Below are 22,993 nucleotides of genomic sequence, written 5' to 3'. Positions count from 1 at the left end.
TAGGACCATTATTCATAATAAATAAAAATTGTAAATTATCCAAATGTCCATCATCTGATGAACAGATGGATAAAATATAGTATCTTCATACTATAGAATATTATTCAGCAATAAGGGAGAATGAAATTATGGCATATACTACAACAGAGATGAACCTTAAAATCACCATGCTAAGTGAAAGAAGCTAGTCACAAAAGACCACATATTATATGATCCATTTACATGAAATAGCAAGAATAGACAAGTCTATAAAGATTGAACATAAATTAGTGGTTTCCTAGGGAAATGGTGATGGGGAATGACTTAATGGTCATTGTGTTTCTTGTGGGGATAGCAAAAGTGTTTTAAAATTAGGCTGTAGAGCTTTGTAGATATACTAAAATTCACTTAGTTTTACACTTAAAGTGAATTTAACGTATGGTCAGTAAATTATATTTCAACAAAGCTCTTAAAAATCAACCCTGTGTGGGATGTCTAGGTGGCTCAGTTGGTTAAGCATCTGACTCTTAATCTAAGCTCAGGTATTGATCTCAGGGTCATGAGCTCAAGCCCTGCATTGGGCTCCAATTATTAAAAAAAATAAAATAAAAAATCAGCCTGAGGAAGGGATATTGGTACTAATATTACTTCACAGTTGAGGCAAGCAAGGCCACAATAACATAGCTGGTCAAGTCAGGATTCCAGTCAGGCCTCAGCTGATTACAAAGCTCATGTTTTGTCACCATATATACAGCCTGAGGAACGGAAATATATCCCACTGTTTAATGTAAACAATGAAGAACAGCAGACTTCAGAATGGAAGGCAGCCCTACGTGGATTTATGTCCTTGGCACACTGAATCCTGAGCACTGTGATTAAAAGCAGTGGGATGGAAGAAGTAAGCTCAGGAAGGCGATAATATTCTGAATATGGGTGTTTATAATCTTTTTAAGATGGTTATAAGGGTGATGAGCCAGCGTTGTATCCCCATTTGAGAGATAAGGAATCAAAAGCTCAGAGAGGTTGACTGGTTTGCCTAAAGTCACACAGTTAACAAGTGCTGGGCATCATATATTCAATATTATGGATTTTGAGTTTCCCCCTTTTTTTCTGCAGTGACTGTTGTGGGAAAAACATTCCCCTTTATTGTGATAAGATTCATTCATATTGTCATGAACTACTTAAATGAAAAAAAAATAGTTCTCAGCATTCTTATTGTTTTTTTCTTGAAATAATACATGATGCGTCATAAGTTTTAATTTCTTATAGGGGTTTGGCCTTCAAATGTTCTAAGTGACTATCGAAGTATGTGAATAGGTTTAAGCTATTATAAAAACAGTAAACGTAGCTGGAATGTTTCATGCCACAGACTCTATAACAACTCTCCTCATCAGGAATGTTCTACATTCACCATCTTACTGTTCTCTATTTCTGAGCATGTATATTTAAAAATAGATCTTCATTAAGTCTGTGAAGACTCACCCTTCAAGTATTAAGGTGTCAGATATTCTTGGAACATATTGTTCTGGTGATGGAGACAAGAGAGTTGTGTGTTTCAGGTAGGTCAGCCAGTGGACCATTCTGGCAGGCTGGTTGCCCCCAGTGAATGATCGGAGAAAAGGGGATTGGTGTCAGGAGCCTGCAGTTAGGATTTATGATCTCAGAGAAATTACCATGCCTGCCGAAGCTTTCAGAAGAGGAGCCAGCATTTAGAGAGGGCATTTTCTCTTATCATGTCTCATTGGAGCCTGGCAAATTTGGATACACATATTAATATGTCTATTTTTAAGTGGGGAACCTTAAGGCCAATAAGATTACATAGACTGGTCAACCTCACAACCTCACAAGTGGCATAGTTGGCATTTGAGCCCAAGTCTATCTAAAGCTGAAGACAATGTACTTAATGGCTCCAACCCAAGGCCTCCCAACTGCCTCCTGAATTCAGAGTCCCAGATACCAATACTCTGAATGGCATCATCAGTGTGAGATGGAAAACCTTGACCAGAATCCAGAGCAGAAGCAGATCTCTGTTCTTATTGTCTCAGGCCAACTTGTCTTTAAATTAAACAGCCCTGGAGAGGAAGCAATAGAGTTTGTCTCTCTGCCACTTCATATAGGTGACCTTGGGAGAGAAAGCCACACCATCTTTCTGAACTCTGATCGCTTCACATCTTGTGACACGGATCTACTGGTCTTCCCTGCTAACATCAGAGGGTTACTGTGTGTGCTAAATAAAGCCTCAGAGGTGGAAGGATGGTGAAAATAAAGGATATAGTTGATTCATTCAGGACCGTGATTCTGTGCTATTTGAGAAAAATCTAGGGGATGCTAATGATAATCTTTCTGATCCCCCCCTTTTATTTCTACTCATTGACCACACTCCCTATCCCATGACCACCATGTGGCAAGTGTTTTCAACCTTAACCCACTTGTTACATTAGAACACAGATATCTTTCCAACCAGCAGCATCAAAAGCTGACAGGTTAATTCTAGGACACTAATAATGGACAACACAGACTTCACAGGTGCTTTTGCATTTAAATTCCTTTTATAAAACAAGGGTTCATAATCTGGAGTCCTACTCATTTTATAGGCTCCAGGGAGCTCAGAAAGCATTTGAAATTTCATGAAAAATTGGGATGCCTGGGTGGCTCAGTGGTTGAGCATCTGCCTTCAGCTCAGGTCATGATCCCGGGGTCCCAGGATTGAGTCCCACATCGGGTTCCCTGCGTGGGGCCTGCTTCTCCCTCTGCCTGTATCTCTGCCTCTCTCTCTGTGTCTCTCATGAATAAATAATTCTTTGGGGAAAAAAAGAAATTTCATGAAAAATTGCCTCTTATTTGTCTCTTTTTCTGGGTAGAGGCTTCAGAGTTGCTGTCAGATTCTTAAAAACCCACGGAATCTAAAGAGTTAAGAAGTTTCTCTTGGTGGGTACTGTTTCATGACCATGTGACCAGTCTCCTGATTAGCATCTCCAGACACTTTCAGGGTTGCTCTCCTATCATAACCAACATTCAGTGAACCACTTAGCCTTGTCTTCTGATGTCTCCTAAACTCAGATTTTTCTCCAAGCCCACTTTTGCAGTTGAGACTTTATCATTGATTGTTAGGAGTATTGAAATGTTTGAAATGGTCTTCCTGCCTCTACTCTTGACCTGTGAGCCATTTCTTTAGTAGTGTCATAGTGATCTCTGATCTCTTCAAAACACACATACAACTTGTCATAACCCTATTCAAACAAGCTCTCTAGCATCCTCTGTGCAAAGCCCACTCATTTGCTTTATTATCATGGCCTTCAAGGCTCCTGAGTTCCTGGCTCTATCCCAGCTTTTTAGCCAAGTGCCTCCCCTGCTCCCCTCTGTGGACTTTACGAACCCCATCCCAGGTGACCCACCATTATTATACCTTGCTTTTGCTGTTTCCTCTGTCTGGAATACCCTTTGGCCTCTACAGCTTACAAACTCCTTCCCAGTCTTTTGGGCTCAACATCACAATGGCACCTCTGTTGTGAACCTTCTCCCTATCCCCAGACTTCCCTTCCTAGAATAGTGAGTTACCCCTTTCCTTAAGTTCCAAATCTCATTTATAGCATAATTGTTTCTACCAAATTATATTTCCTAATTCTCCAGATGTCTCCTCCTACTGTACTCTGACCTTTATATTTTCAGAAATAATGAGGATGAGCAAGATCAGTCATTGATAATAAGGGGCTCAGAGAGGTATAGTTTGTAAATAAAATCTTGTCAAATAAAATCATTGATAACTTAATAATTAACATTGAAGAAGCAGATACCACTGCAGACAACATGGAGTGGGACCTGAGGTCAGTGTGAAGCTTTTACCATGCTTGATGAATCACACCTCAACATTGGTTACTTCTTTGATCCATGGCATGGAAATAGAAAGTCAGTAATTACATATTGGAAATAATTGGGTCATGGATATAGTCATTATGTTGGAAAGAACATTGACTTAGGAGTTAGGAGCCCTAGATTTTAATATCACCCCTGCTATCAACTCCTCTTATGGCACTGGCCAGTTTGGTTCTTGTCTGAGGGTCTCAGTGTTCACAGTGAGGCAGTGTTAAACCAGAGTATCTCTTAGATCACTTCCAGTACTAACATTTTATGAGTCTAAGAAAACATACCATAACCCCACATTCTGGGCTGATTCCTGACCCTGTTTGGCAAAGACAAGTGGGGATATGAGAACTACTGTACCTCAATTAAAAAAAACCCACATATCTTTTTGTTCTAGGGCCTTTGGTCAAGAGGCAGCAGAGAAGGAACATTTTGGTGGTATTGATCTGGGATTCTGTAAAGATACCTCAATTGTGCGAAACTCTGGCATTAGTGTCTGATTTCCCAGAAGAACTTTTATGAGCCTCTCCTGAGTCAAAGATTCCCTGCAGGACCATCCAGAATTATGACTCAAGCTTGGTAAGTTAATAGAAGGGTCAAGAAGCCAAAAGGCCATGGCAGGAATCAAGATCTTAAATCTGGACCACACCCCAAGTCTGGCTGAGGTCCTTGGAGCATGTAAGCATGAATCAAATATCCCTCTCTTAAAGAGAATGGGCAAAGTCCAACTTTTTATCTTTGTGTGCTGTAATATTTCTCTCTTGATAAAAAAAGGTTATGATGTAGGGAGAAGGATACTAGACCTATTTCAACTTGCTGTGTCAGTTCCCTTTGGAAACTCATGTAATCTCCATGGGCCTCAGATCCCCCACCTGTATAAGGGAACAGCCTCCCTTTTGCTGCTCTGTGTTGTTGGGAGAAACAGATGAGTCTGTGTATGTGAAAGCACTCTGTAGACTGAGATAAGAGCACCTCTGGAGGAGCTGATGATAAGAAGGGAAAAAAAATAAAAGAAAGTCTATCTTTTCTGTAACTTCTGGCTCATTTTATTACTAAACTTAATTGCTATCTCTCCTAGATGCAGCCTTTTTGGAACTTTAACTTGAATTGGTTGGTCTCTGTAGGAGACACAGAATGCTAGAACCCAGAGTATTTAGGCATGAAGTTATAGCAACTGCTAGACATCAACACTTAGAAAGGAGGAGTGCTAACATCGGTTAACAAATTTTACTCTCCATGAGACAGTGATTTCAGAAGAAGGTGAAAATACATATTTATTTATTTTCAATTTGAGTTATGTATTTCAATTCCATCAAATCATAGCTTACAGGGACTTGGGATTGGCTCCTCTGATCTATTCAGCTTCCTCCCAAATCATCACCTGGTAGAGCTTTTTCACTAGTTGTGCACCTGTATTAGTTTTCTACAGCTGCCACTAAAAATGACCACAAACCAAGTGGCCAAAATGAAGGATTTTATTGTCTCACAGTTCTGGAGGCCAGAAGTCTAAGAGCAGGTGTCAGCAGGCCCCTGCTCTCTAAGGTGCTAGGGAAGGATTAGCTACAGGTCTGCCTCCCAGATCCTGGGGATTCCATGGCTTGTGGAAGCATCGCTCCAATCTTCACATAATGCTTCTCTCCCTGCTACATGTCAATCTTCAAATTTCCCTTCTTATAAGCATACTTGTTCTACTGGATTAGAGGCTGCACTACTCTAGGATGACCTCATCTTAGTTGATTACACCTGCAATGACCTCATTACCATATAAGGTCACATTTTGAGGTATGGGAGCTATCCAGATTTAAATATATGGAATTTGGTGGGAGCATAATTCAATCCATGATACCACCCTTCTTTGTCAAGAGAGAAACATTTTTGGGGGATCCCTGGGTGGCGCAGCGGTTTAGCGCCTGCCTTTGGCCCAGGGCACGATCCTGGAGACCTGGGATCAAGTCCCACATCGGGCTCCCGGTGCATGGAGCCTGCTTTTCCCTCTGCCTCTTTCTCTCTCTCTCTCTCTCTGTGACTATCATGAATAAATAAAAAAATTAAAAAAAAAAAAAAGAGAGAAACATTTTTGCCCTTTTGGACTCTCTCATCTGTACTGCCCATCTGCTTGGTTATAAAGTCCCTCTTACCCACTTGGTGTCTCTCCTGATTTCATTTCCTCCCCTGGCCTTGGGCTTAGAGCATTCGTTCAGTGGAGTTTATGTTAAATAGGATGGGTAAGGTGTAGTAGATCTTATATGTGAAGGGATATAGAGAATGAAGAGTTCTTTGAAGTGGACTGGCGTCAGAATGGAGGACATCTTATTGGCAGTATTGGCTTCCTATCAGGAAATTTCCAATGATTTAATGAGTAGAAATATCTGTCTTGATTTAGATGGCTTCCTTCTCTAATTCACTTAGCCAGGGTGAGATGGGTAGACAATATTTCTTTACCTTTTTTTTTAAAGATTTATTTATTTATTTGACAGAGAGAGAGAGCTCGAGTGTGGTGGGGAAGGGGCAGAGGGAGAGCGGGAGACAAACTCAAGCAGACTCTGTGCTGAGCATGGAGCCTGATGTGGGGCTTAGTCTCATAACCCTGAGATCACCACCTGAGCCAAAACTATGAGTTAGGGGCTTAACTAACTGTGCAATCCAGGTGCCCTTGGTAGACAACATTTCTTACAACATTGCCACTACTTTATAGTATCTTCCAATAGAGGGGAAATGAGGAAGAGATTCACCAGTGTGTATTTATTTCAGCCTAGGTTAGTGGTTTTCAACCAGGGTTAACTTTATCTCCCAGCAGAAATTTGGCTCTATCTGGAACAATTTTGACTTTCTCAAATGGGGAAGAGTTGCTAAATTTAGTGGCCAGGGATGCTGCTGAACATTCCACAATGTATAGGACAATTTCATACCTGGCTCCCAAGATCAACAATGGCAAGACTTAGAAACCCTAGGGACATGATTTTCCTTTTAGAATGACTCTGAGCAAGAATTTTGAATGTTTTTCTACTTATTTGGAATTTTCAGGCTATTGAATCCTTTCAGTGTATGATCTTCATCCTTTGTAGAAACCACTAAGAAACACTCCTCAGGACTCAGACCCACTTGGCTTGTCTACCATCAGGTACCTTTGTTCTGTTGCCTCCATATATAAAAGATGGGCACAGAACTTGTCAATTTCTGGGTGTCCCTTTTAGTTCTTGAGGCCAGTGAATGTCGAATTTCAGAAATAATACTGCTTTCTATCGCTATAATAAAAAATCCAATAATCTCACCATTATTTTTCTACAAATAGGTCTATAATGTTTTAAAAGGCAGGTAATCTTTAGAGGGTGACATTGTCAATAGTTTGACTTTGCAAATATGACACTTTGTAAGTTACACAGTTATTTATTCACATGAAGATCAGCTTAAACAAAAAAAGACAAACCTGGTTCGAGGAAGCTGAGTTATATAAGTCTGTTCTTCTAGCAACCTCGTAAAAATGAGATTGGCTTAAAAGGCAATCTATTTCTTCTTGTATAGGTTGATGATGTTGATGATGGTAACTATGGAGTTCCTTCTGTGTTTCAAACTCATTACATATATTGCCTCATTTAAACACCACCACAAGTCTATGTTGAAAGTACTGCTACTGTTTCAGGACAGTGAGGTCACAAAAGTAAACAGCTCACACATGGTCAGGTAGGTACTAAGTGGCTAACTCATAATTTTAGCTTCAGTTAATCTGATTTGAGAATTTCAAACTGTAGGTGAGAGTTCAGTTAATAAACAGTGTTAATTGAAGAATAGTTTTAAAAGGGAGAAATAAATGATTAAAAGTATAACAATAAGGCAGTGCTTAAACAGAGTATAATATATCCATAGTATTAACTATTGCATAGCTATTGAACCTTAGCTTTAGAGTAACAATAAAAATAAGGATCTATACCAAGGATCTACATTCCAGGCGTATGAAAATGCTCATCATATATTGATAAATGAGAAAAGCAGGATGGAGATGAAATGGATGATGTGATTTCAATTTAAAAAAATATGTGCTACATGCACTAAGATTGTATGTAAAAAATAACTGTATAGTATATACACCAAAATAATAAGCATATTTATGTCTAAATGATAGGATTATAGGCCAATTCATTGATTTTTTTTTGTAGTTACCAACCTTAACCTTGCATACATTTTTGTAATTAGATAAAATATTTTACGTATGTGCATATCTATAAGCACACCCATGTCTGTATCTAGATCTATATCCGTATATCTACTCTAGGAACTCACTACTGAAGTGGAATATTTGTGTTGTATATTCAGTATTTTCCTTTTCCCCTTTCTTAATGATACTCAGATCTGTACATCTCTCAATTTGTCCATTTACCATTGGAGAAGTTAAACCCACCCAGGCTCCATGGGGAAGTTCTGATTGGTCTAAGCCATTCAGAGTAATTCCCTCTACTTTGCAGACTGATTGGTGTAGATAATACAGACCAAAGCTCTGGGGATTATCATGCACAGGATTTGGATCCCAGTTGAGCATACATGACTCAATTAAAGCCAGTTAGATGAAAGATGAGGATTTGTAATGGCATCTGGGAAATAATCTAGCTTATTATTCTCATTCAGCTACTGAAAGACTAATTTCTTCTTCTGGAAGGTGTGAAGTTTGAATATGAACCTTAGAACTTCTCCAGGCATGTGAATACTCTTCTTCCACTTCTATGGGTTCAGCTTCATCCAAAGGCAGGTCAACGCCATGATCAAGTGCCTTATTTCTGGACTTCTGATTATCTTTTAAGTCCAATGGACTTAAAATTTCCTGTATCTTTTGAGTCCATTGGAATTCAGTTTTTACTCATTGGAAACAAAAATGACTCCCACTTAGTAGTTAAAAACTTGGAAGCCCAAAACACAGGCTAAGGGACAAGCCTCAGTAGGTGTTTTGTAAAATGAACCACCGCTACAATATTGTTACTTCTGTCATTTCCAGAATATCCCATCAGAGCAGTATCTAAATTAGTAACCTGGATCTTCAATAGGATTAACTAGTAGTCATAAGCCCGGCAAGATCAGCTTTCATATTTGTTTTCTCTAGAACTTGGAATATTGGAAAGATAGGTCTAGTTGAGTAAAGGCAGGGGAAATCATTCTATGCATCTACGTGTCCATAAAACACACTTTAGTCCCATCTCACTTTATTGCACAACAATTCTCAACAGTGGTGATTAAAACCTCTGTTTTACAGATATGAAAACACTGACTCAAAAAAAATTATATGATTTGTTCAAAATCCAAGTTTGGACTTGAGTTCCTCCTGGCACCATAAGTGCTTCCTGGTATACCACATTGTTTCAATTAAGAGGGGAAGGTCTAAAGTTTCAGTAGTCTCGAAGAAACTAATTATATTGCTTTTGCATTTGTATATTATCCAGAATCTGACTACAAGAAAGATAATAAGAATAGCAAGTGGACCTACCTGCATAATTAATTAGCCTGAAGTAATTTTTAGTCACTGTATCATTTGTTTCACCTTAAATTGTTATGTTTAGTATATTTAAAAGTAGCTTGGCTTTTAGACAGAATGTAAACACTTAAAACTAACTCACTCAGACCTGTAATTCCTGCTCTGACCTGTATTAGCTGGCTATTTTAGCCAGGGCACTTACCCTCACTGCGTTTTCCATTTCTGTACATTGTACAAGTCAAGATAATAATACTAACTTTATTATGAAAGGTAAAAAAAAAAATCATCTGAAAGTACCTAGCACAGATCCCTGACATATGGAAAGTTTTTAACGAATGTGTAAAGGAGATACAAAAATAGTGGAGAATCAAAAATATAATGAGTTTTTATTGTGTAAAAAATATAAACCTCAGTCTCATCATATATATTAATCCTACTATTTTAAGGTGCTCATGTTCATTATTGCATGAAGTAACTTGAGATTCTGTAGGATGCAAGGTTCCATGGAAACTTCCAGTGTCCTAATAACTTCATGGTGTTGCAACTTAAAATATGAAACCACTTGGAATGGATGGAAAGTTCCCCTGAAATCAAGTATCTTTTTTTTTCATTTATGAATTCACTCTCTTTAAACAAAGTGCCAACTGTGTGTCTGGAATGCTATTTCTGTCCTCCTCTATCTGTTTGAAGCAGGGTATTCGTTAGCAACTTTTTGAATTTGGGTAGGTTTTTCAATTTATAATTTCTTTCTTTGATCTATTGTTTACAGTGTCTAAAGTGCTCATTTAATCATCGTGTCCTGTGTTATTATTTAAATATTTCATTCACTTGTCTGGTCACTGTCATCTAGGAGATGTTTATTGACTACTTAATTGTGCAGAGTACTCTGAGGAGGAAGGTGGGCTAGGAATGATACCTACTTGTATGGGTATTACTGTGTCCACTCAGTTTGGAGCATGCACAGCCCTTCTGCAATCACAGTTAATGGTAGCCTGAAGAAGTTTGCACATAGGGGAAGCCAAACCAAGAGGCCCATAGAGGAATGCAGCTAAAGCCATGGATGGTATCATGCCATCTTTGCAACCTGCTTTATCTCTGGGCTTCTGTTCTGTGAATTATTTCCGTATCATGTAAGTGAACCTCCATTTGATTTTTCTGTTATTTGTAGCTCAAGATATTTTAATTAATATACCTACTCTTATCTCTTGGGTGCAACCCTAAGTTCCCAAAGAATGGGAAGTGGTTTATGAATTCTTGACACAGTGGATGGGTATCCAGAATTTGAACCTAGATATTTCTGATTCCATAGATTGGGATAACACATAGCATTAAAAATAATGATTCTTGCTCAAGCCACCTGTGTGGCTCAGTGGTTGAGCATCTATCTTTGGCTCAGGTCATGATCCTAAGATCAAGTCCCATATCAGGCTCCCCACAGGGAGCCTGCTTTTCCCTCTGCCTGTGTCTCTGCTTCTCTCTCTCTTTCTCTCTCTCTATGAATAAATAAATAACATCTTTAAAAAAAAAGATTCTTATTGTTTTTTGGGGGGTGGTCATGTACCTTTTAACAAATGATAAAAGGTATTCCCATATCCTATACTTTTATATGTAACAAACTAAATGTTTATATGCAATTTCAGGGTTTCATAAGCCTCTGAAGCTGTTCATGCACCCAGACCACAGCTAAGAATCCCATTCTAGATGATGAATCCTGTCTATATATGTGCATTTACCCATTATCCATGCTCTTATTTTAAACCCATCTAATATGAGATGTGACCTTCCAAACCTATGTAAAACGGAGACTTATTTTTTACTTACTAATGTTAATATTATCTACACACTTTCTCTCTTATTAATTTGAGATATTCTACTAATTTAGTGCCCAATACTAATGAAATAATTTCTTCAGTAAAGGAAGGAAATCTGCAAAATTTCAAATGACTATGCTTTTAAAGTTATCTTTTCATAAGTTCTGATATTAATAACAACTATTTTAACAAGATAGCATGGAGTATTTGTGTAGTGGGTTTCACTTTTCAGAGCATTTGTCCCTAATTTATTCCAGTCTCAACAACCTTGTGAGGTAGAAAGGGTGGACGTTTGTTGATTTATGACTGTCCAGCATCCATTAATTTGAGGGACCTAACTAGCCTCTGTTTTGTACATTCTCAATGGGACTATAAATCAATGTCCATTGCCCTCCTAATAGAGAACTAGAGGCCCCTGGAGGTTGGTGCATTCTCTTTCCTCCAGACTTTTTCTTTCACTGTTTCAAAGAAGCCAAAGGGCTTGTGATCTACACTTAGTCAATCAGACTTTCTCCCACAACTTGGCATGTTGTGTTGAGTGACTCCCACCAAGAAGAAATGGCTGAAATCCTTCATTCCAGGTGTGGCACTATGATGAGATGATAGAATGTTCTTGTTGCCTTGATCCCATTCTGAGTTTTCGTTCTGATTTTTGCCTTATTTCTAAGCCTGGACACTAGCCTATCAATTTACTGTGGGAGATCTTTGACAACATTCCAATAAATTCCCTTTTTGTTTAAGTTAACCAGATTTAGACTGAGTTGTTGCCAGAAAAGAACTCTAACAGAGAAAACATAGTAGATTTTAAATCTCCGTATCACATACAAGAATGTGGGGTTGCAATTCAGCAGTAAAAAGTGAAGCCAGACCTCTAAGGTTCAATGTTTTGCTATTATTATTGCTTTTTTTTTTTTTTGGCAACTTGTTATTTGTTATATCATTTGGGTGTTCCTGATATGAAAGCAAGGACTGAACAGAATTCCACCTTGAACGTTGTATTAGTTAAAATTAACTTCAGCTGAATTAATAGAAAAATCCAACACAACAGTGTTTTAAACAAGATCATTTCTCCCTTCCCTTTTTCTCATGTAAGCTAAATCTAGAGGTAAAGAGTGGTTCATGACAAGCTGTTAGGCAGGGACAGAGCTTCCAGCTAACCTCTCAAATATCCTTAGGATGTGGCTCTTGTTCTCATGATCCAAGACAGCCTACACATCATGTGTGTTTCTAGGGCAAGATCAAGGAGAGAACTGGGAAAGACCATGCCATATTCCTTTTTAAAAGACTTACTGGCAGTACCACTCAGCATCTGTGTTTATACATCATTGGGCAGAACTCAGTCATGTTACATCCCTTAGCTGCAAGGGAGTCCTAGAAACAATATTTTTTAGCCAGGCAAAAATACGCCCAGACACAAATTGAAGGTTTTTAAATTTTAACTTTCATTGTTGGTTATATATAAGTATACACCATGATGAGTGTTCTCAAACTGAGTCCATCTATGTAAACAATACCCAGATCATTAAACAGAACAGTGTCAGCACTAAAAATAAGAATTTTTTTTATAAAGGAAAAGGATGGAATGGATACTCGGTGGCAACTGGTAGTCTCTGCCACAAACCCCAAACCACACTAAACCACAGTGATTTGCTCAATATTTGACTTGAACAAGTATTTCTTCTAACCAAATCACCACTCGGTCAGTACTTTCCTCATTGCAGCCTCAGTGGCAGGCACAGAAAAGATGCTCAGTAAATGTACGTTGATTAATTGATTGAACAAATGAACTTCTCAGACTCCCACTTGCTGAAATAATGAATCAACTAGTTTGTGCCTGTATTTGTAGGAAACGTTTCATAAAACATTGCAACCTGTATAGGAAAGGAAGGTCAAAAGTTATATCAAATTTGAGCTGATGAATATTTTGTTGTGATTACTGCTGAGTAATTAGTTACTAGGTTTTAGGCACTAAGCATATTGTATACATTGTATTATTTAAGTTGTATAGCAAGTTAAGTAGTGTTATCCAATTAAAAACTGAGTCTCAGGGCAGCCCGGTGGCCCAGAAGTTTAGCGCTGCCTTTGGCCCAGGGCCTGATCCTGGAGACCCAGGATCGAGTCCCACGTCAGGCTCCCTGCATGGAGCCTGCTTCTCCCTCTGTCTGTGTCTCTGCCCCTCTCTCTCTCTGTGTGTTTCTCATGAATAAATAAATAAAATATATATTAAAAAACCCCCTGAGTCTCAGAGGGATTGAGTCTGGTCCAAAGTTACCTGATTGGTAACATTTTCCTAGAATTTTGTTCCTTTGTCACTTTGCTATATAAAATTTTTAAAAGGATTTATTTATTTATTCATGAGAGACACAGACTGGGAGAGAGAGGCAGAGACACAGGCAGAGGGAGAAGCAGGCTCCCCACGGGAATCCCAATGCAGGACTCGATCCCAGATCCCGGGATCACAACCTGAGCTGAAGGGAGGTGCCCAACCGCTGAGCCACCCAGGCATCCCTGCTATATAAAATTTTTAAGTCTCTTCCCTTTGCCTTCTTCCTATAAAGACTCCTTCTCATAATGCTACCTCTCTAGGTCCATTTCTTTTTTTCTCTGATTCCCCCAGTGTTCTCTATATTCTGGGTCTTTAAATATACTCTTTCTAATCCCCTTATACATGCACATAGTATTTCAATTTGTCAATTTACTTGGCCGCCAGGCCTCAGTTTAAATGCCACTTAGTCTAGGAATTCCGACCTGTCCCCTCATTTCATTTTCCCTTTTGTGATCCAGCACTGCTCAGCTTTTTATAATGCCAGGTTTCTTGCTCAATAACTCCATGGTGATGAGCTCAAGAGGAGGACCCTATTTTGCCCACTCTGTTAAATTCAAGCATAGAATGGCTACTTGGAATTATTTGTTGGATGACTGAATGAATGAGGAGGCGGGGCTATGATTCAAAGCCACTTCAGGGGTGATTCCGAAGCATGTGCACCCAACCCTGCAAGATGTAGCATCAATTTAGAGCCTCTTGTCAGAAAGAGAAAGACCTGTCACAGCACATAGGATCCAGCATGGGCTTTATCTTCTCCAGAACAGCATTCAACCACCTGGTTTTGCCATCAAATGTGACTTTTCTCCCATTAGGAAACATGTTCTTTCACACTGCATCTCTCATTTTGACATGAATGGCCATAAAAAAGTTTCTTTGTGTAACTTTTATCATGATGGTTGCTTTCCCTTACATTCCACTTATTAGTTTCCTGTTTCAAGACACAGGAACTCTCATGGTCCTTCTGAGCACGATCAGCCCTCACGTGGGGGAGTGTCACCATCACCGTGGAGCACCGATTGCTCCGTCACTCCAGATACTGGAGCTCGGGACACTGATGGGTGTCCTGTGGTGTAAAGTCCAGTGCTGGCTCCTGGGGGGAAAGGATCCCTTGCCCACTGTGATCTTTTCCGTCTTAAGCTCTTTGGTTCTGTGAGCTGTGGAGGCTGGGTGTTGATTTGATGTTAAGGGTAGGTGAACTCAATAAATAAAGGCGTTTTTCCACTCTTATTGTTTCATTTCCAGGGCAGGCCTGGCCCAGCCATAGCAGAGGCCGTTTATTGTGGAAGCAGAGCTGTGACTGCGGCAGCCTGAGCAGTGTGATATACATGCTCTGTCTCAGCTTTTATAGGGCAGCTGTTTTGCGGAGGATCAAGCTCAGGTATCGGGAGTGTGAATTATGAGTCCTAATCAACTTGGTCATGCTTTGTGGCCTGGGAAAAGCCGGAGCGTTTCCCTTTTATGATTTGAGAGTGCACTTTTTGCAGCCTGTGGAGCAATTAGCCAATCTTTGAAATGTATACCCCGTAAACGCAGCATGTCCTCGGAGAGACACCGTGGCAGGTTACCGCAGGAGGGGGGCTGTAAGGTGGTACCCTCAACTGCTTTGGCGAAATGGCCTGGGAGCCCACAGAAAGGCTGGCTGTAAGAGCATAAAAAAGTGAAACTTGAAGGCAGACAAGGACATCAACACATCCATTGGCCGCCCCTCCCCTGCGAAAGCATGGCAGTGTCAGAGGTTCCAGAACATGCAGACCGAGGGTTAGAAGGGATGATGCTACTTGCTTTATTCTGAAAGTTCAGCTATTTCTCTGATTGTGGCATTGATGTTGTCAGGCCCAACATGATGTTACCCAAAAGGTAGTGAGTATCTCTTGAAACGGTTGAGGGAGACCAGAAATCAAATATCCTCCATCTCTAAATGGGAATCTGAACCAAGCTGAAGCCGGAGCTCTCCCTGTGGTGATCCGTCCACCACCACCACCACACCCCATACGCTTTTTAAAAATTTTATTGAGATGAAATTCATTTAACGTAAAATTAACTATTTTAAGGTGAACAATTTTGTGTACTTAGTACATTTACATTGTTGTGCCACCACCATCTCTGTGTAGGTACAAAATATTGTCATCCTCCAACATAAAACTCTAGAGCCTATACTAAGCAGTGGCTCCCCATCCTTTCCTCCCCTGAGCTCCTGGTAACCAGCCATTTGCATTCTGTTTCTTTGGATTTACCTATTCCGGATATTTCATATAAAGAGTCATACACTATGAGACCTTTAATGTCTGACTCCCTCCCTTGTACAAATTTAAGGGACATATTAAATCAGGTGACTTTAGATAAGGTAAAAAATTAACTTAGGTCCAGAACTCTGGTTCTAGAAAGCCACAAATTGTCACTTATTTAATAGGGTACTTAAGAATAGGGGGAAAAGGGTAGCCCGGGTGGCTCTGTGGTTTAGCGCCTGCCTTCAGCTCAGGGCCTAATCCTGGAGACCCGGGATTGAGTCCCATGTTGGGTTCCCTGCATGGAGCCTGCTTCTCCCTCTGCCTGTGTCTCTGCCTCTCTCTCTCTCTCTCTCTCTGTCTCTCATGAATAAATAAATAAAATATTAAAAAAAAAAGAATAGGAGAAAAAACCAAAAACTTAAAAATGAAGTATTGTTCTTCCCTTTATTATTATTATTTTGACTCAAAATGGCATTTTATGTCCTGATTGCTGATCAGGGCCATGGCACACTCGGTTAGGGGGAAGTGGTTCTCCACGTGGATCAGGCCGCTGATGGTATTCAGGTGACATCTGGGCTAGTCCGCAGGGCTCCAGGCAGCTTCACTCACGTCTGTGCTGCTCTGGTTGAGAGCTGGGAGCCTGCGCTCGGCTGGGTCCCCGTGCACGTGGCCTCAGGGCTTCTCCAAGTGGTCTCCCCAGTACAGTTACTGTACTGCTTAGGGGTATTCCCATTCTTAATAAACTGGGCCAGAACCTTCCAAGCTCCGAACCTTGCTGTCATGCATGCTTTTCCTCAGCTCCATCAACCAATCAGCTTCCCATTCTTTCCAAGTGCTTGGAGAATCTTCATGATACTAAGTGTGTCCAATTCTTGTAGTTTCAGAGAAACTAATGTCTCTCTGCCATTCTTTAACATTTCAGGACTCTTAACACTTCCTGCATGGACCACGAAGCAGCCTTTTGGTTGGTTTCTACCTTCAATCTTGACTCTCTGTCCCCCATTCCCGAAGCAGCTTTTGGGGTACTCTTTAAGCACACACACACACAATTTATTGTTCTCTTAAAAACCTGCAGAGTCTGCTACCTTCAGCATAAATCTGAGCTTGTGTAACCTGATTGGCATTACTAGCATTATCCCTCTCCACTCTGAAGCTTTCCTGTCTTCCCTGCTCCACTCCCTCTATTCTGAACTTCTTTTTTCCCCTCTGTAGGCCTTTGTTTTCACTACTCCCAAGAATGGTCCCTTTACACCTAGATCTCCCCTACATTTTATTCCAAGACTAAGGTTAGCTGCTCTCTTTGGAAAGTCTTCCCTCCACCTGTGGTGTGTCCTCTTTCTGAACTTATATGAACACACTGGAGTCAAATTTTTTTGGGAGTGGGGGAGGGTAGTTCAGACAGAGAATTCACTGCTGGAAACTGGCTATGACAGTGTGGAAAAGTTGAAGGAGCAAACAGGAAGAAGGGTGCTACCCAGAGACAAGAAGCTCCCACTCTGTGCTGTTGGGAGACGCGGTCACAGTTGGTTCTGGGCGCACACAGGGCATCCTGACTTTGCCCTGGCTGCTGGTCTGGGGCCCACCCTGACCTCCGTGGCTACTGTAGGAAGTATCCCAGCCATAGCACCTGGTTCTTTTTGCTTGACAATGTGGAACAGAAGCCAGTGATGTCTACCACCAAGGAGTTGTACTCTGATGCTGAGGTGCCAATGTGGAGATGAGGTGAATGCCAGACCCTTTCTTCCCTCCTGACATGAGGTCTTGTCTGGGGTGCAGGCTCTGTTAGGTGCTAGAGATGCAGCAGTGAGTGACACCCAGGTCCCAGGTTCAAGGAGCAACGGGGTGATGAGCAAGCAAATTTGGTGCTTGACAGATGGTGGTAAATGCTCCTGGGCCAGGCAGAAGGCAGCAATGCTAACAGGACAAAAACAGCACAGCAGGGAGAAGACAGCCAAGCTGAGGTGGCCTTGGGGTACGAGCAGGAAGAGAAGGCTGCCCCCATTCCAGTCTGAGTTGCTGTGACTAGATGATGCATCCGGATGGGGTGTCCACAGCCCACACCTGCCAGCAGAGGCTGTTGGAGCTCTCAAAGACTGGGGTCATCCATGTCTTGGGAGAGGCTCCCAGAGGGGTTTCTGCCCTATGTTGGGCTTTCTTGGGCCCCTGTCCCGACACCCACCCTGACCTTGTGGCCCAGAGGTGACAAAACTCAATGAGCCTCATGCTCCCCCAGACCTGGGCCTGAGGGTGTGGGGTCTGAACATTTCTCCAGCTCCCCTCTGGGTACTTCTTGGAATCAGATTTTTAATTGCCTCTTTTGGTATCTGTCTCTTCCCTGGATGGTACAATAAAGACGTGGCTCATTTGTTATTGATTCCCCAGTGCCTCATGTTAAGACCTGTCCTATTTATTGATGGATCATTGTAATATTGGAAAATATTAGCTGACTAGTCCTGAGAGGCCAGAGACCAAAGATTTACTGTTTAAGGGCATATCATGTTACTTGATTCTTGATCATTTGAATGACATAATGCTCATTTAGGGTTAAAAGACTAAATGTCAGAGAGCTCTTTCTTGCTCAGCTGTGCTGGAAGAAGCATAGTCTGAGTAGCAATAGTTTGGGTCATTGTCTCCATTTAGACGATTGTCTCCTGACATCTGGCTCAGCACATGCATAGAATGATCTTTCCTCTTTGTGAAAATTTTGTAAGACTTAAGTGTTTGATTTAGTCACATTCTGGACTAGCTTCCTGACCTCAGTGGATGAAATGGGAGGAGAGAATTGAATCCATCAGCCCTAAAGGAAATGTGCCCAGTGAGACCAATCTTGTACCAGAATGGGCTGGCAGTTAAAGAAGTCTGTGTGTCCATGTGGTCACTGAATCAACCACTGGTCACTGAGTTCGGGTTAGGAAGACCATCTTAAAAGACCAAGACTGAGTTTACCGGTCATCACAACAGCCACAAACATTTGTTGGATTTCTTTCCAAGATTTTTGACCCCATGCAGAATTGGTCATTCCCATGTTCATGCCAGCACAGCATACAGCGCAGACAATGGCTGTGGTATTGTCACCGTGCCATGCAATTATCAAGGAATGTGTCTGTTTCTCTTTGAGGATAGGGATTGCTTCTCCAGTTCTTCTTTATCCTTCTTGTGCATAGCACGGAGCATGGTACAAATTAAGTACTTGAATCACTAACTGTCATAGCATCGGATAGTCAGTTGTCTCATAAGGGTGAAATCGTGCCTGATTCTTCTCTCTCTAGTACTATTAGGGTGTTATAGAACTCTGACAACTATAGTTGTACTGTATTTTTTTTAAAGATTTATTTATTTATTTATGATAGACAGAGAGAGAGAGAGAGAGAGAGAGAGAGAGAAAGGCAGAGACACAGGAGGGAGAAGCAGGCTCCATGCCGAGAGCCCAAAGTGGGACTCGATCCCGGGACTCCAGGATCGCGCCCTGGGCCAAAGGCAGCCGCCAAACCGCTCAGCCACCCAGGGATCCCCTGTACTGTATTTTTATATGAATTAATAAATTCCCCTTCTCCATAAGCATGATAGTGTTACTGATAACACACTGTCTTCCAGACTAGGAGAGTTTAATTGTGCTCCTGTATCAGAGATGATCTTGGGACCAACTGGCATAGTTCTACTTGTTATTATTCTATCTCCTCAAAACCCCATTAGGGAACATATGTTATTACAAGTGACTCAACACAAAACACAAATTTATCGTGAAATTATGTGTCTCATCTAGCAAGTTCTAGTTGAGGCTGATAAAAATGGTTAGCAGTGAAATAAGGACTATCCAGGGTAGCAGAGTCAATGATCGGAACTCAGTGTGTTTGGTCCACTTGACCACAGCCAGGTCTGGAATCCGTGGGCCTCCTTTATAGGAGACATTGTCTTGGGTTGGTTGTGTCTCTTGGTTTTAGTGATCCCATTTTCTCAGAAACAAGAAAGATGTCTTTCAGCTCAGAGTTCCGTACTTGAGAGACAAGGAGCTTTAATTTCCCCATGGGAATCTGAGAATGTCAAAGAATGTCGTACCATGAATTCAGAGGAAGGAAAAGATCTTCCCACGTTTTTCACTCTGACTCTGTTTCCCAGAGGATGCACCCAGTTATTTTAGTGAGTCATAAAAAAATCCCTGGAGGTGCCATACTTCCCTGGGTTTAGTGTTTCCATTTAACAGCATTTTTTTTTTTTTTTGTCCTGGAGAAAATTAAGGTGTAGGGTGGTGGGGTGATGACTTAAAAAGAGGAGAGAGTTCCGGGACAAAAGTAATAATAGAAAAATGGAAAAAGACCTAGTCATGTGATCAGGATACTGAAACGATGAGACCTCAGGCAAATCATCTAACCTCTTAGAGCTGAGTTTGTTCAGTAAATTCTTAAAACTAAAAACATGACTTATTTCTCTAACGTCCAAGAATGAGAAATAAGAATGCTTTTTACTAAAATATGCATTATTTTATTTTTGTATCTATTTTAAATGATAACATTTTCTAAGATAGCCCAGACAGCACTAGTTCAACTACTCTGAGGCACATTTATCTTAATGGGTCCATGAACTCTGCCCAGGTAGAAAGAACCTTTTAGGATTATCAGTTTAGCTGAGTTTTCTTGATCTTGATGGTGATAAGTGGTCTTACCAAAGAGGTGTCTGAAAAGAGTATCAAAGACTGTATGTTTTTTTAATGTTTTTTTTTATGTCTCCCCAAAATTCATGTGTTAAAATCCTAACCCTCAATGAGATGGCATTAGGGGGTGGACGACGTTGTAATAGTGGAGCCTCAGGGACTGGACTGGTACCCTTATAACAGAGACCTCAGAGAGCTTCCTCTCAGTTATCTGTCGTGTTAAGATACAGTTAAAAGATGGAACCAGGAAGTGGAGATCCTCACCAGACACCCAATGTGCCAGAATCTGTCAGCACCTTGACCTCAGATTCTCCAGCCTCCAGAACTATAAGAAATATATATCCATTGTTTATAAGCCACTAATCTATGTCCTTTGTTATAGTGGCCTGCACAGAGATAAGGAGCTGGTCCTACATCCTCCTGCCTCCTTCTCCATTCCAGATAGGCAACTACAAACCTTACCATTTTAATGGGTTCTATCATTCTTTCTTGTTGTCAGTTTTATCAAGCAAAGATTTTATTTTTATTTTACCAAGAGAACTCTTTAATCTTTGAGAATAGAGACTCTATATGTATATCTGTGCCTTGGTAGCTTCATTTGTCAGATTGAGCCAGCAATTCCTATCCTCCTTACCATAAAGGGAAGTTGTGAGGTCACATAGGAAGATGCTTTGAGAAATAAAGTAGTGATTTAATGTGAATTGTTTCTCTTTTGCCTTCTCTTTTAACATAGTACAGTAGTGGGCTACTATAAGGCATATAGTCATTAATTACAGAATGATTTAGGTGATTCAAATTTTTAAGATGACCTCTCAGTTAGATTGGAATGGCCAGTGATTCTCCACTGATGAACAAGGCTGATTGGTTCATTCGCTGCAAAGTTTAGAGAAGGAGAGCTGCATAATTGCATACTTCTTGCCCATGGATGAAACTAATGCTTTCTCTTAATTAAATTAATTCAAGCTTCTCTTGCATTATACAGACTAATGGACAACATTTTAGCTACAATAGATGGATAGCAGAGTTTCTCAACTTAGCACTACTAACATTTTGGACTATAAGTTCTTTGTTGTGGGGTCTGTCTTGTGCATTTTTTATTTTTGGCAACATCTGTGGCCTCTACCCATCAGGTGCCCATAGCAATTTCTCTCTTCAAGCTGTGAAAACCAAAAATGTCTGCAGATGGTGGTAAATCTGAGGGACAAAATTGCTCTTGATAGCCACTCTTTACCTTTAACCTTTAGTTAAAAGGATGAGTAAATGAATGGATGGATGGATGGATTAATTAATTAATTAAAGAGAGGAAATGAAAACAATTGACACAGTTGTTATACTTTATCAGCCTCTCTTATAGTCTATGTTTTTTCATGCTATCACTTATAAATAAAAATAGAAAAAAAATGTCTATATGTATGCATCTTCCCATTTCTCCAGACAATGTTCTTGACCTACAATTTCAATGATCTCAATATCACTAATGATAGCACTGGATTATAAATAGAGATACTAGAGTAATATACTATTAGTACATCTAGTAGTAGATACTACAGTAATAAACCAACTATTTGTTGGTTGAGTGAGTCACTTGTGTAACAACTATGTATGGATCATCTACTGGGTACCAAGGTCTATCTTAGCAGTCTAGTGGATTTAGATACATGAATCACTACCTATAATATGAGGTAATACAGGACATACTGCTACAATAGAATTAAGGACTTGTTCCTATGAGAACACAGATTAACTTTGTCTTAGGGTGTGGGTGGTTTTGGAAGGATTCTCTGAGGAATATGAGAAGTATCCCACAATTAATTATTTGTAAAAGTTTTCCCAGCTGTGTGTACTTCCTAAACAATCAATCATTTGTTTATGTTATTCTATAATTCTTTTAAGTGCTCAGCCTTTTCTATTTAGTTAGTTGTCTTTGAGGATAGGAATGAGTTTTGCATGTTTGGGAAGTGGCAAGGAAACTGTTTGGAAAGCCTCGTGCTTGGTATGTCACATGCCATGACAATGAGCAGAACAAACACAAGCCCCGGCCCTACAGAAGTCACAGTTCATAAAGTAAAATTCTAGGCTTTTGTTTTTCACTCCAAGTACATCCTTAGGTAAGCAACTTAATCTCTCTAAACCTCGGTTTCGGGGATCCCTGGGTGGCTCAGGTGATCCCTGGGTGGCTCAGTGGTTTAGCGCCTGCCTTTGGCCCAAGGCGCGATCCGGGAGTCCCACGTCAGGCTCCCGGCATGGAGCCTGCTTCTCCCTCCTCCTGTGTCTCTGCCTCTCTCTCTCTCTGTCTATCATAAATAAATAAATACATACATACATACATACATACATCTTAAAAAAAAAGATCTAAACCTCAGTTTCAAAAAATAAAATAAAATTAAATTAAATTAATTAAAATAAATAAATAAATAAATAAATATTCATGAGAGACACGCAGAGACATTAGGCAGAGGGAGAAGCAGACTCTTTGCAGGGAGCCTGATGCGGGACTCAATCCCAGGACTTCAGGATCCTGAGCCAAAGGCAGATGCTCAACCATTGAGCCACCCGGGTGCCCCACAAACAAACAAACAAACAAACAAACCTATGTTTCCCCAGGTGTAGAATTAGTAGGTAGGATGAGATGCTCTCAATTTGTCAGTGTCTGACTTTCTATTTTTCCACATTTCTTATATA

General features: G+C 40.4%; 1 protein-coding gene across 40 annotated transcripts in view; it reads left to right on the top strand.

Moving 5' to 3' along the window:
- LOC144283320 (uncharacterized) overlaps window positions 1-22,993 on the top strand; it is a 297,695-nt gene that overhangs the window by 151,947 nt on the left and 122,755 nt on the right. For 22 of the 40 annotated variants that reach the window (XR_013351831.1, XR_013351836.1, XM_077847227.1 and 19 more), the window contains 2 exons: window positions 4,238-4,419; window positions 7,363-7,521. The exons of 4 other annotated variants lie outside the window; for them this stretch is intronic. Coding sequence is in view for 20 of the 36 variants with exons in the window: in XM_077847227.1 (XP_077703353.1) it covers window positions 4,406-4,419; window positions 7,363-7,521 (173 nt within the window). In the remaining 16 variants the exon portion in view is untranslated. The remainder of the gene's footprint in view (window positions 1-4,237; window positions 4,420-7,362; window positions 7,522-22,993) is intronic. 14 more of the 40 variants (XR_013351832.1, XR_013351829.1, XR_013351833.1 and 11 more) reach the window with 1 other exon arrangement.

Source organism: Canis aureus, chromosome 14, assembly GCF_053574225.1.
Source record: "Canis aureus isolate CA01 chromosome 14, VMU_Caureus_v.1.0, whole genome shotgun sequence".
NCBI classification, from domain to species: Eukaryota; Metazoa; Chordata; class Mammalia; order Carnivora; family Canidae; genus Canis; species Canis aureus.
This window is presented reverse-complemented; position numbering and strand designations above follow the sequence as displayed.